The 12,723-nt window shown below is 43.6% G+C and overlaps 1 protein-coding gene across 1 annotated transcript in view; it reads right to left on the bottom strand.

Moving 5' to 3' along the window:
- Window positions 1-12,723, bottom strand: part of ubr3 (ubiquitin protein ligase E3 component n-recognin 3) — a 466,944-nt gene that overhangs the window by 27,833 nt on the left and 426,388 nt on the right. The window contains exons 36-37 of the mRNA XM_038790293.1: window positions 11,001-11,183; window positions 4,782-4,991 (exon numbers count right to left, since the gene is read on the bottom strand). Of these exons, the coding sequence (XP_038646221.1) occupies window positions 4,782-4,991; window positions 11,001-11,183 (393 nt within the window). The remainder of the gene's footprint in view (window positions 1-4,781; window positions 4,992-11,000; window positions 11,184-12,723) is intronic.

The following is a 12,723-nucleotide window of genomic DNA, read 5'->3' as shown; positions in this document are numbered from 1 at the left end:
AACATCCTTTACAGGAGAAAATCTGCTGTCCATACCCAATCTCACTGACATGTGTCTCTAGACCATAGGAATGTGACTGACTCTTAACTGCCTACTATAATGGCCCAGCAAGACATTCAGTTGGATTCAAAAAGACAGCTTATCATCAGTTCTTAAGGCATGGGTAAGAAATGCCACACTTGCAACCCACGAATGAATACAAACAAAAGGCATTAAACCAGGCTTGTCCAAGTGCAGCCTCAGGGCAGATATGGGCAACAAAGCCCCCTAATATAGTCCCCAGAGGCAGCTTTCTGAATGCCGCTAAGTGTAATGGAGGTTTCAAAAAGAAACTGCAATCACAGGCCATTCTTCTCCTGCTTTTGCTGCTGATAAACTCACAGGTTAACTGACTGGCAGCAGATGTGGGAGAGATGCAGTCTATGACTGGCGGAGCAGCAACACTGGTAGCAGCAAGTGGGCTCTGGAGAAGTGATGGAAAAAGAGACAGAGAGAGGCGCTACCATGCCATGCTGGGCTGGGCCGGGTAGGGGAGGGAGAGACCCGCTTTGTACTGGGTTGGGAGAGACTTGGTTTGTGCTGGGCCAGGAGATACCTGCACCATTCTGGGCCAGGAGAGACGTGCTCGGTATTGGGCTAGGAGAGATCTGCACCATTCTGAGCCAGGAGGGATGCACTCCATGCTGGTCCGGGAGAGAGACTACCACTATTCTGGGCCAGGAGAGATGCGCTCCGTGTTGGGCGAGGAGAGATCAGCACCATTCTGAGCCAGGAGAGATGCGCTCCGTGTTGGGCTAGGAGAGATCAGCACCATTCTGAGCCAGGAGAGATGCGCTCCGTGTTGGGCGAGGAGAGATCAGCACCATTCTGAGCCAGGAGAGATACGCTCCGTGTTGGGCTAGGAGAGATCAGCACCATTCTGAGCCAGGAGAGATGCGCTCCGTGTTGGGCGAGGAGAGATCAGCACCATTCTGAGCCAGGAGAGATACGCTCCGTGTTGGGCGAGGAGAGATCAGCACCATTCTGAGCCAGGAGAGATGCGCTCCGTGTTGGGCTAGGAGAGATCAGCACCATTCTGAGCCAGGAGAGATGCGCTCCGTGTTGGGCGAGGAGAGATCAGCACCATTCTGAGCCAGGAGAGATACGCTCCGTGTTGGGCTAGGAGAGATCAGCACCATTCTGGGCCAGGAGAGATGCGCTCTGTGTTGGGCCAGGAGAGAGACCTGTACCATTCTGGGCCAGGAGAGATACGCTCTGTGTTGGGCCAGGAGAGAGACCTGTACCATTCTGGGCCAGGAGAGATGCGCTCTGTGTTGGGCCAGGAGAGAGACCTGTACCATTCTGGGCCAGGAGAGATATGCACCATTCTGGGCTGGGAGAGATGCACTCCATGCTGGGCCAGGAGAGAGACCTGCACCATTCTGGGCTAGGAGAGAGACCTGCACCATTCTGGGCTGGGAGAGATGTGCTCTGTGTTGGGCCAGAAGAGACCCGCTCCGTGCTGGGCCGGGAGAGACACGTTCCATGCTGTGCCGGGAGAGACCCACTCCGTGCTGGGCTAGGAGAGACCTGCTCCGTGCTGGGCTAGGAGAGACCTGCTCCAGGCTGAGCTAGGAACGACTCGCTCTGTGCTGGGCTAGGAAAGACTCACTACGTGCTGGGCTAGGAAAGACTCACTACGTGCTGGGCTAGGAAAGACTCACTCCGTGCTGGGCTAGGAAAGACTCACTCCGTGCTGAGCAGGGAGGGATCCGCACTGTTCTGGGCCAGGTTGGGAAGGGGGAGACCCGTTCTGTGCTGAGCTGGGAGATGCTGGATCGAATGGTGTGGGCAGGAAACTTGGTTGGGGGAGAGGGGGGGGGTGATGATGATGAAAAGATTTACTCACTCACACACTCGTGAGGAGGAAAAGAATGACGAGGGGTTTGGGAGAGAGAATGAGTGAATGTGGGCGAGTGTGAGGGACAGTGTGTGTGAGTGAGTGCGAGTAAGTGTGGGAGAGAGTGTGAGCGACTGAGTGTGGGGGAGTGAGTGAGTGTGGGAGAGTGTGAGTGAGTGTGGGAGTGTGAGAGTGAGTGTGGGAGATAGTTGAATGAGTGGGTGGGAGCGTGTGGAAGAATGAGTGAGTAAATGAATGTGGCAAAGAAAGTGATTGAGTGTGAGAGTGAGTGAATGTGGGACAGTGTGAGCGAGTGTGAGAGTGCATGGGAGTGGGAGTGAGTGTGGGAGTGTATAAATGAATGTGCGAGTGAGTGAGCATTGGAGAGAGAGTGAGTAAATGAATGTGGCAAAGAGAGTGATTGAGTGTGAGAGTGAGTGAATGTGGGACAGTGTGAGAGTGCATGGGAGTGGGAGTGAGTGTGGGAGTGTATAAATGAATGTGTGAGTGAGTGAGCATTGGAGAGAGAGTGAGTAAATGAATGTGGCAAAGAGAGTGATTGAGTGTGAGAGTGAGTGAATGTGGGACAGTGTGAGAGTGCATGGGAGTGGGAGTGAGTGTGGGAGTGTATAAATGAATGTGTGAGTGAGTGAGCATTGGAGAGAGAGTGAGTAAATGAATGTGGCAACGAGAGTGATTGAGTGTGAGAGTGTATTGAGTGAATGTGTGAGGGGGCGATGAGTGACTATGAGAGAGTCAGAGAGTGTGAGAAAGACTGAGAAAGCGAGTGAGTGGGTGGGGAAGTGAAGTGAAGTGTGCGTCTGTCTGGCTGTCTTAGTCACACAATGGTAATCTTTATTAAATACTCTTCTTTAATTATCAATGTATTGGTTTGACACTGCTTCATTTGCTCCCTTGAGCGAGAATCCCTCCGCTCATTAAACCATGTCTGCTCAGGTGGATATTGAAGATCCCATGGCACTATTCTGAAGAACAGCGTGGGAGTTATCCTTGGTGCCCTGGCTAATATTTATCCTTAAATCAACACCATAGAAACCGATTTACTGGTCATCATAGCATTGTTATTTGTGGGAGTTTACCGAGTGCAATGGTGATTATTGAGGAGGGATGTTCGATAGTCATGAAATATGCTCTATACATTCAAGCCTTTCCTTTTCTAAATATAGTTCATTGCATCCTCATTTTAAGAATACAGAATTTCTATAACGAGGAAACTGTACAATAACAATATTTAAGTTAATGACTGAGTGAATGAGCCCCTGTAAACAACTATTGAAAATAAATCTAAATGTTCAAAAATGGTAATATAAAAAAATTTCTAAAGAACAGTATGGCATTAAAGAATGGACTGTTGAATGCTGGCCATCATTGAAATCATCCAGAGGTATGGCACGGTGGCATAGTGGTTATCTCTGCTGCTTCCCAGCACCGAGGATCGGGTTTGATCCCGGCCCCGGGTTACTGTCTGTGTGCCGTTTGCACATTCTCTCAGTGTCTGCATGGGTCTCACCCCCATAACCCAAAGATGTGCAAGGTAGGTGAATTGGCCACATTAAATTGTCCCTTAATTGGAAAAAAAGGAATTAGGTACTTTAAAAAAAGGAAGTGGGGGGGGGGGGGTAGGAAATTGTAAAAGAAAAACATCCATTTGTCAGAAACTATTCTGTATTTTAAGAGAGATTTTTAATGATGTGAGCTGTGAAGACCCACAATTTCATATTGCTGTTTGTTTCCCAAATCAACGAGACCTGCATTTATATAGCAACTTTCATGATCACTGGTCATCCTAAAGTACTTCATAACAAATGAAATACTTCTAAAGTGTAGTCACTGTTGTAATATCGGAAAAACAGCAGCTAATATGAACACAGGAAACACCAACAAATGGTAATGCAATGACGGCCAGGTGATCGGTTTTAGAAATGATTGAGAGAGAAATACTGGTCAGGATATCAGCGATAATCACAAGCAAGACTGCTACCTACAGCTGATGCATGGCAAGAATGGTGAGCAAAGGTGTAACAAATTGACATAATATAGTACCTTTAACACAAAAAAATCAGAAGGGGTGGGGAAAGAAAAATCACTCAGTAAGCCAGTCAGAATGAGTTCATTTACCGTCCAAATCTAACACGGAGGAACATCATATAATAATAATCTTTATTGTCACAAGTAGGCTTATATTTGCACTGCAATGAAGTTACTGTGAAAAGCCCCTAGTCGCCACATTCCAGCACCTGTTCGGGTACACGGAGGGAGAATTCAGAATGTCCAAATTGCCTAACAGCATGTCTTTCGGGACTTGTGGGAAGAACACCCGACAAACCCACGCAGAAACGGGGAGAACATGCAGACTCCACACAGACAGTGACCCAAGCAGGGAATCTGGTGCTATGAAGCCATAGTGCTAACCACTATGCTACCGATGTACTGTAACTATACCCAACAGCCAGCTGAAGGTGGAAATATAGTGTGACATATTTACCTAAGCTGTTTCTATTCTAAATGCGGACAAAATTATTTGGAATGAATGTGTACAGTATTTTGCATTTCTTTAGTACCTTGAATACAGGAAACAAATTGACAAAAATAGATGTCAAACTAAAGAAGATACTATTTGGAGGGGCTGGCCAAAAGCTTGGGAAAGAGGTGCATTTTAAGGAGTGTTTATAAAGAGATGAAGGACTATTAAAATGATTTTAAGCTGGAAACAGGATTGCATCTGTCTGACCAGATCCAATTATCACCCGCCCTCTAAACGCTTCACAAAAGACTGCAGTTGGGCTTGTTTCCCCTTGTGCAAAACCACAAAATATTGAACACTTAAACCAAAAAAATCTATTTTTGCCTTAATCTATTAAAATGTATATAATTTACTCACCAGTACACATTCACAATAGCTTTGCTGTTTGCAGCATTGACCTTTGAGACACACAAATGTACCACACACCAGACAAAGAGCTGGATCCTTAGGCACCTTTGAACAGTGAACACAGGCTTTACGATGATAGTACTGAAAGATGGTATTGTAATTCTCTGGTAGCTGAAGAAGACATGGTACAGACCACTGTGGATCCTGAACAAGTAGATTCTGAAAGTAAAAAGAAACTGTTTAATCTCAAACTTGCTTTGACACTTTGATACAATAATATGTGAAGAGTAAAACAACCTTAGCTGAGGGAACAATCACAAAATGTTACCTGAAATCACGGTTAAGTGAGACGTGGAAGTTACTAGACTTAAATGGGAGACTTAACTATCTTTATTTGAAGCAATCCACTGAGAGACAATCCTCTTAAGGCAGTGCACAGGGCAATGGATTCCTATTGCTGATCGTGGTTGACGGACAGTCTTGCTATGATTCTGCACGTGCTCTGTGAATCTTTGGACTGGTGTACAGATAAAGATGGCAAATTCTCTGCTGCTTTTTCAAATTCTTCTTTTTAGAGTGTTCCTATCGAATTTTCCTGAATTCATTATGTTATTTGTTAAAAACAATCACTGCAAAGTTGTAATGTCAATTCTCATATGGTGTTTGGATGCATACAAGCTTTAAGTTTACAGCAACCACTCTTCCAGGCTCACTACCGAAGTATAATCACCTTCAGTTCTTTTCTGCCTCAGAAATCCACTTAGGATCAAGATCTGGGAATGGATAATGTCTATCTTTCCCTACCTACAAAATACTTACAGTAGAAAACCACTGTAGATCAGCCTTCAGGCCTCTCTTCAATGGCTCACATATTCCCTTCACATCTGGACATAGCAAGGAACTCCTATAGGTAGCCTATCTATCTGAGTATCCAATGCTGTTCCACAATATCATTCAACTATTGGCCCCATGGAATTCATAGAGTTGATGGAGTACACAGACTAACCAACTCACAGTTTCTAAGATACATAGGTATCCATATAGCTACCAACCCCTGAGGGAGGCACAGTGGTACACTGGTTAGCACTGCTGCCTCACAGAGTCAGGGACCCAGGTTCGATTCCGACTCGGGTGACTGTGTGGAGTTTGTACATTCGCTTAGTGTCTGCATGGGTTTCCTCCGGGTTCTCTGGTTTACTCTCACAGTCCAAAGATGTGCAGGTTAGATGGATTGGCTATGCTAAATTGCCCCTTAGGTTGGGGTTGCAAGAATAGGGTGGGGGATTGTGCCTGGGTATGGTGGTCTTTCCAAGACTGGAGCTGGAACATAACCAGAGTTCAGTGTTTTACAAAGATTTAGGGCGCGATCTACCGGCCACATTATGCTCGTGCGAGAGCTCCCGGGAGAGGCCTCCTACTGGCTTCCCGGTAAACTTTACGTCTCACAGGAAAGACCCAAGTCCCGCGAGGCGTCAAAATCAGACTCCATCCAACTGGGGCGTGACCAAATTTAAACCTACTTAGGAGAGCTTACCCGGGATCTACCAGCCTCCCCAGCGAGGCCGCAGCTAGGCACTGGCCCGAGGGGTGCCATGCCCATGAAAGGGGGGGGGGGTTGCAGGGCAGGTAAGTAGGGGTCTCTAGGAGGTTGATGGGTGAGGATTCTGGAGGAGGAGGCCTGTAAGAGGGTGTGGGGAGGCCTGATGATGGGGCCTTCAGGGACTCTATAGCGGGGTGTCATGACTTGTGGGGTACGAGGGGTAGTGGCCATGTGTGTGGGGGGTGACATTGTCCATGAGTGGGGGTATGGGGAACCCACAAGTTCACTTAAAGATCAGGGCACCCTTTCAAAATAGCAGCCTGATCTCGGAGTTCAGCTCCCCAGTACTTAAAAAATTCTATGTCGGGTGATCCAGAGAGGAACTCACCAGGACCCAAATAAGTGACTGTGTCATTAGATAGTGGTGGGAAACACACCGGCAAACTCACCACAAATGAACTTAGACATTTTTCTGTTAAATTCTGCCCTCTTTGTTTACACTGAATTGCATAACGCAATTATATCTTGTGTATCCAAGTCGAGGTCATTAACATTTATTAAAAAGCCCTGTGGTAATGCCACTGTATACATTCTTTTGTAGACCACAAATGAGTAAGAACCGAGTAGATCAAAGAAAACTTGGTTTATTACAAGTGTAGCCATGTGGGATGGCCATTTCCAGAACACAAAATGGACACTCACAAAGAATGTAGGGAAATATGGACAATGCTAGACAGGAAGCAGGCACAATGCCTGAATGTATATTTGGGAAGCAGTTACCAGACGGAATCAAAACTCTGGGTCGATTAGCATATTGATGGCCCATCTCTGGGAAACAAAGGACTAACACTCAGGTAGTTGATACTGTTGCAGACATCCCGGCGTCAGAAAGACACAAACAAAGCAAGGCACGCCCAGCCATCAGGGCACCCACCCCTTTATTGGTCAAGATCGATAACAGTGATTGAGAAGCGGCCCAATTAATTGGGGTCAAGTTTAAGGCCCGCCTAAAAGTCTGCGAAACCCCTCCAGGTATAAGTGGGAACCCCCACGAGAGAATCGCTCGCTTGGACTTAGCTCTCAAAGCGGAGAGACCCGTCCACCAACATCACCAGAAGCAAGTAAGTTCAAGGTCAACGTTCGCTACCAGACGGACGACCTTAGCTGTTCTCCTGTACCTCTTTGAACCGAACAACCTCAGATCCGAACAACGGCCATTGTTCCTCTGACTGAGTGGGCACCCAAAGTTAAGTATAGGCGTTAGCGTTAGAGATAGCTTAGTTTGTAGTACTTTGTGCATGGGTAGATCTTACTGTGTGTGTAAATAAATAGTATTGACTTTGAACTAACTAACTGGTGTATTGGCTCTTTGATCAGTATTTGGGTTTGAACCTTGTGGCGGTATCGAGAGATACCTGGCGACTCTAAGTGTAAACATAATTAGGATTAAGGAAGGCGACCATATTGACTGCTATATTTATAGCAAGTAAACAGAGCAACACAACACACTAGTACTTACAAAATATTTCAATTCAGCACTAGTCTCTGCTTTCTGAATCTTAGCCAATTTTATATCCCTACTCCCACTGCGCTCTTAATCGCATGGACTTCAATTTTGATAATAGGTCTACTATCTGGTACTTTATCAAACACCTTTTTAAATACATCATTTAAGTTGCCCCTATACAATTTACCTCTCACAAACCAATGCTGGTTTTCAGTTATGTCCCCCCTCCTATTAATGTGTTTAAAAGATTCCCCATGACTCTCGTTCGACTGATCTTTAGTTGCTGTGTTGATCTCTCTTCCCCCACCCCCTATTACAGAGGTGTAATATTTGAAATCTTCCAATCTTCTGGCACCACTCACCACTCCCATATCTGGTGAGGATTAGAAGTAGAAAGAGTCTCTGCAATTTCCACCCTTACTTTCTCCAGTGATATAGGATACATCCCATCTGGATGAGTTATTTTTCTACCTTGAGCACTGTCAACTTTTGAAGTCCCTTCTTTCATCGATATCTCTATTACCTCCTATTTTTCTGAGAGAATAGCAGCATGCTTTTCTCCGACAGATGTAAAGTACTTCTTTAGCATTCAACCATGGCCTCTGCTCTCCAGGATCGCCTTTTTGGTTCATAATCAAACCCACCCTTCAAAATATCGTTCTACTATTTATATGCTTATAAAAAGTCTTCTGAGGACCCTTTTATGGTGTCCACACCAAGGAGTTCTTCAAATCAACTAATTATGTTGAGCACCTGGTATAATATTGTGCTGATGGAAGGTCAACGATGCCCAACTAGATCGAATTAGAATTTTTAGGCTTGTTATACTCACCATTCTGGGGTGAGTATAAGCTTGCTACAACTATTTATGGGTACATTGAAACTGAAGTAAAGTTGGCAAGCTAGAAAAGCAATATTTAGGTTACAAACAAGTCTATGTAATAATCATAAACATGAATGAAAAGATTATTGTATTTTGCACAATGGTACAGCATTTAGCTTATGATGGTCAACTATGCAGGTACTTACATTTATTTTAGTGCAGCATACTACATGCATTGGTGCAGAAGACTGCACAATATAACCATAGCCCAGCTTGGGTACTAATGTTTTGTGTTTCTTTTTGTCTACTTCGACATAATCATTCAGGAAGCCACAGCTTGGTCATCATGGGTGCCAGGAAACTGGGTTGGTGGGGGGAGGAAAAGGAGTAGGGAAGTGAAAAATGTCAGATAGGCTGAGGGTGAGATAAATCAGGAACTGAGAAAGGAAAAAGTAGCTGTCTTAACTCTCAGAGGAAGGAAAGTGTTGGTGTCTAATGGGGGAAAAAAGGGAGAGAAATTACATGAACTTGGAAAAGGAAGCTACAGGGAATCAGAGGGTGGTGGGCTGTAATGTGGCTGGTGGGGTCTCCTAACTTCTACAACCAAAACTGGCAACACCCCCCTGTTGACCTGCTGTCTAGATGCCCTGAGGGAATTTAGTGGCTAACTGGAAATGGGAAGCCTGCTCCCAGGATGCTGGGTTCCACAGGTGACCTTTAATTACAGGACTACCCCCAGTGGAGTGGAAATCCCGGCCTCCCGAGAGCTGCCAAGACATTGATGGGGGGTGTTGGGAGGTGATGGGGCCCCACCCCACAACCCCCCTTCCTCAGAACTCAGCTCTGTTGGTGGAGGCATTAAATTCTTCCCAGAGTATCTTTATGGGGCTGGTAGGCTAGGAGGGACTACCTCTGAGACAGAAGAAGAGAAAGAGAGGGTTAAAGTAATTTTTGAGGAATTGATGGCTTGGTTGTTCTTTTGAAAATTGGTAATCCCAAATTTGACTTTTTCAACAATTTTTTTACATTAGAAAAGAAATGTGACATAAATAGTGCTTAAAATGAAACAGTGCACGGTTTTTGTTCCAACAATTCAAAACTTTGAAAAAGCTATATTTAATGGCTTGCAAATTTTGCACTTTAAAAATGGCTGCATATTGCATTTTAATACTTAAGCAGTGCATCAATTTTCATCACATTTCGAAGCATTTTATAAGTGATTTTTGAAATAATGTATGTTCTCCCGCAGCCATCACTTTTCATGTTGATACAGCATCTGCTACTGCTCCAGCTGTTAAGATCTTTCATTTACTTAAATGTCAGCTGTGCTAGTTTTTTCGTACATTCCCCATCACACCATGTGAAAGCCAAGCTAATCCATTTGGACTGCTCAATCAAGACTGATTTTATTCACTGCCTATTGTAGCTCCTTCATCAATTGATTTGAAACTGGGGTGACCAATGTTCAATGATTTACTGCCTTGTGAATGCTAAGACAATATAGTTTTTAGCTCTTAAGCAACTTCATCTAATAGATCTAAAAGATCAATGTTTCAGGAGTTTTGCATTTAAAAAAGCAACTCTCTCAAAGGTTCATATGAATACATATTTTAGCAGGAAAATTAGATATCTGAACTCAGCTGAAAATGGCAAAACTGAATAGCTATATTCATTCATTTGACACTGTGTACATATTCATAAATAAATAATTCAGAACCAGACCTGCATTGATGAAGATCTGTCCAAACATTTGCACTTGCATGCATGGGTTGAAGGTGAGATTACCTTTATTTAAATACTCAATTTGGAGAGTTAAAGACAATATAATTTACTATTTCTGATTTCTCTGACTCTGGGGAGGAGGGATACATGTTATAAAACTTATCAGCTTATAAATATACCAAATAATCAGCAAAGATTTCACTTTACACGCTTTCCTTTCTACATTTTATAGACTATTAGAACTGAAACAGGAAACAACAATGATACTTTATGAGCACTGTGTGTGTAATTTTTCACACTCTCCTATTCTTCTTCCTCTGGGCTATGTTAGACCAAAGGTCTTCAGAAATGAAGATCAGTAATTATCTTAACCAGCTGCTCTCAACTTCCCTGGGAAAAGTCATCATTTACAATAATGTTTGGTGTTCCTTTCGGAATTGAACTCCCTTGAGTCACTTAAGTAGTAACAGAAGAATTTAACAAGCATGTCGTCTGGCAGCTTGAGTATAAAGCAGATGATTTTCAGCTGGAATTTAGAGTCAAGTATTTGGCATAAAAATCAAAAGATGAAAATAAACAATTATGAAATATATTACAAAGTAGATTTGCTATGAAAAGCACAACAGTTAATCTTACCGTTACTTGTTCTGAGTGACTTTCTGCAGAAGTTGTTACTTCCAAGCACCACTGAGATATAATACTTGGAGCAGCTATTGGCCATTCAAGGCAGGAGGAACTATTGACCTCATCACTTGACTGAAGAGAGGGTGACAGTAACCCAAGGTAGTTGGCAAGCATCCCAAATTCTTCTTCTGTTCGCTTATAAATGAGGAGGAAAAAAGTCATTTTTACACAGACCATCTGTTATAATAAATTGCTGAGGCAATAAACTATAAAACACATTAATCTGGCAACAGTCATTAAATGCAGACATGACACTTTCCTGGCAGCATGATTTCATGATGATGATGATGTACTGCTAATAGAAAATGAGTAGACAAATAGGACAATTGACATTCCAATCATTCACAAAATATTCTGACATGCTTTACATGTTTCATAATTATACAAAAGGTTAGTAAAATATTTTAAATAAAAATAAATTATGTATATTTTGTGTCATATTACTTTTTTTGTTATTCTATTGAAACAAAGGTAATATTATCTGGTAAAATATTTTGAAGATTACTCAAAAGGGAAAACATAGATAAAGCATTAAGAAGTAAATACTATTTTAGGAATTTACTTGTACATGATTATTTGAGCTGGAAATAGGTTTAATGTATCTGATAATGTCATTTACTAAGTCACTAAATATTCACTCATTCAAAGTTTCTTGGTCATCAACAGCAAACGATTACACAAGCCTTTAGTATATGAATAGTTTGTGTCCACACAGAGAGCTGTGACACAAAATAAACACAAGATAAAACACGCTTGCCAAACAATTACCACTAAGTATGTCCTGTGACAGTAATTGGATGTTCAGATATTTGCTGTAAACCAGATTTTGCTGAGAATATCATCTGAACCTGATTAGAAGTTATATTTTCATGGTCAGGTTGCCATTATTCTTAATTTGACCTCAGGTTAATAGACAGAGAATTATCTTTAAATGGGAGGCTAACGGCAGAATTTTCCCATCACTCCAGTGGTATATTTGGTGGCAGGCAGAATCTAGTGGGAACCAAAAAAAATTGGAAACTCGTCAGTGTAAAATCACATTGTAATTCTCCCAATGGCGGCTTGGATGGCATTTGCATTCATTTACATCTCATGAATTCTCATTAAAATTGCCACTCGCCGGTGTTCTTTCAGGCCTTCCAAACTCAGAAGATCTTGGAAGATTCACGCCAGTGGGAAATCACATTGGTGTCAAACCTGATTGCTAATGAGTGCCGTGCACAAGGCGGTCCGCAGTTGGCAAGAGACTTCGAGGTGTGCGCAATGCTGCCATAGTGCTGTGCTGTTCATAATGTGCCATGTATCACTCTGCCAGGACAGACATGTTCCTGCATGCCATTGCCATGACGAGCTGGTCTTCGCGGACAGCTCTGTGCTGCTAGACCCATGGACCCTTCTGTGTCAACTAGTTGGATCAGCACAGCGCCTATGATTGGCGTGTACAGGGGTCTCCTTCTTCCCTCTGGTACTACAAACCAGTGTCTATTTGGACAGCACTGTTCTGCAGGACTCATGCATCCATTGCAACAAAGGTCCAGGTTTGACCAAGGGTGGAGTGGAAGGTGAGGCAAGGGAGAGTGGCTTGATGACGGCAAGGGGGTCAATGTGGAAATAGGACTGTGCAAGGTTGGGATGGGGGAAGGGCGAGGGGCCACGTTGGCAGGCAGAGGGGCGG

Source organism: Scyliorhinus canicula, chromosome 2 (assembly GCF_902713615.1).
Source record: "Scyliorhinus canicula chromosome 2, sScyCan1.1, whole genome shotgun sequence".
Taxonomy (NCBI): Eukaryota; Metazoa; Chordata; class Chondrichthyes; order Carcharhiniformes; family Scyliorhinidae; genus Scyliorhinus; species Scyliorhinus canicula.
The sequence above is the reverse complement of the archived record's forward strand: the minus strand, read 5'-3'. Positions and strand labels throughout refer to the sequence as shown.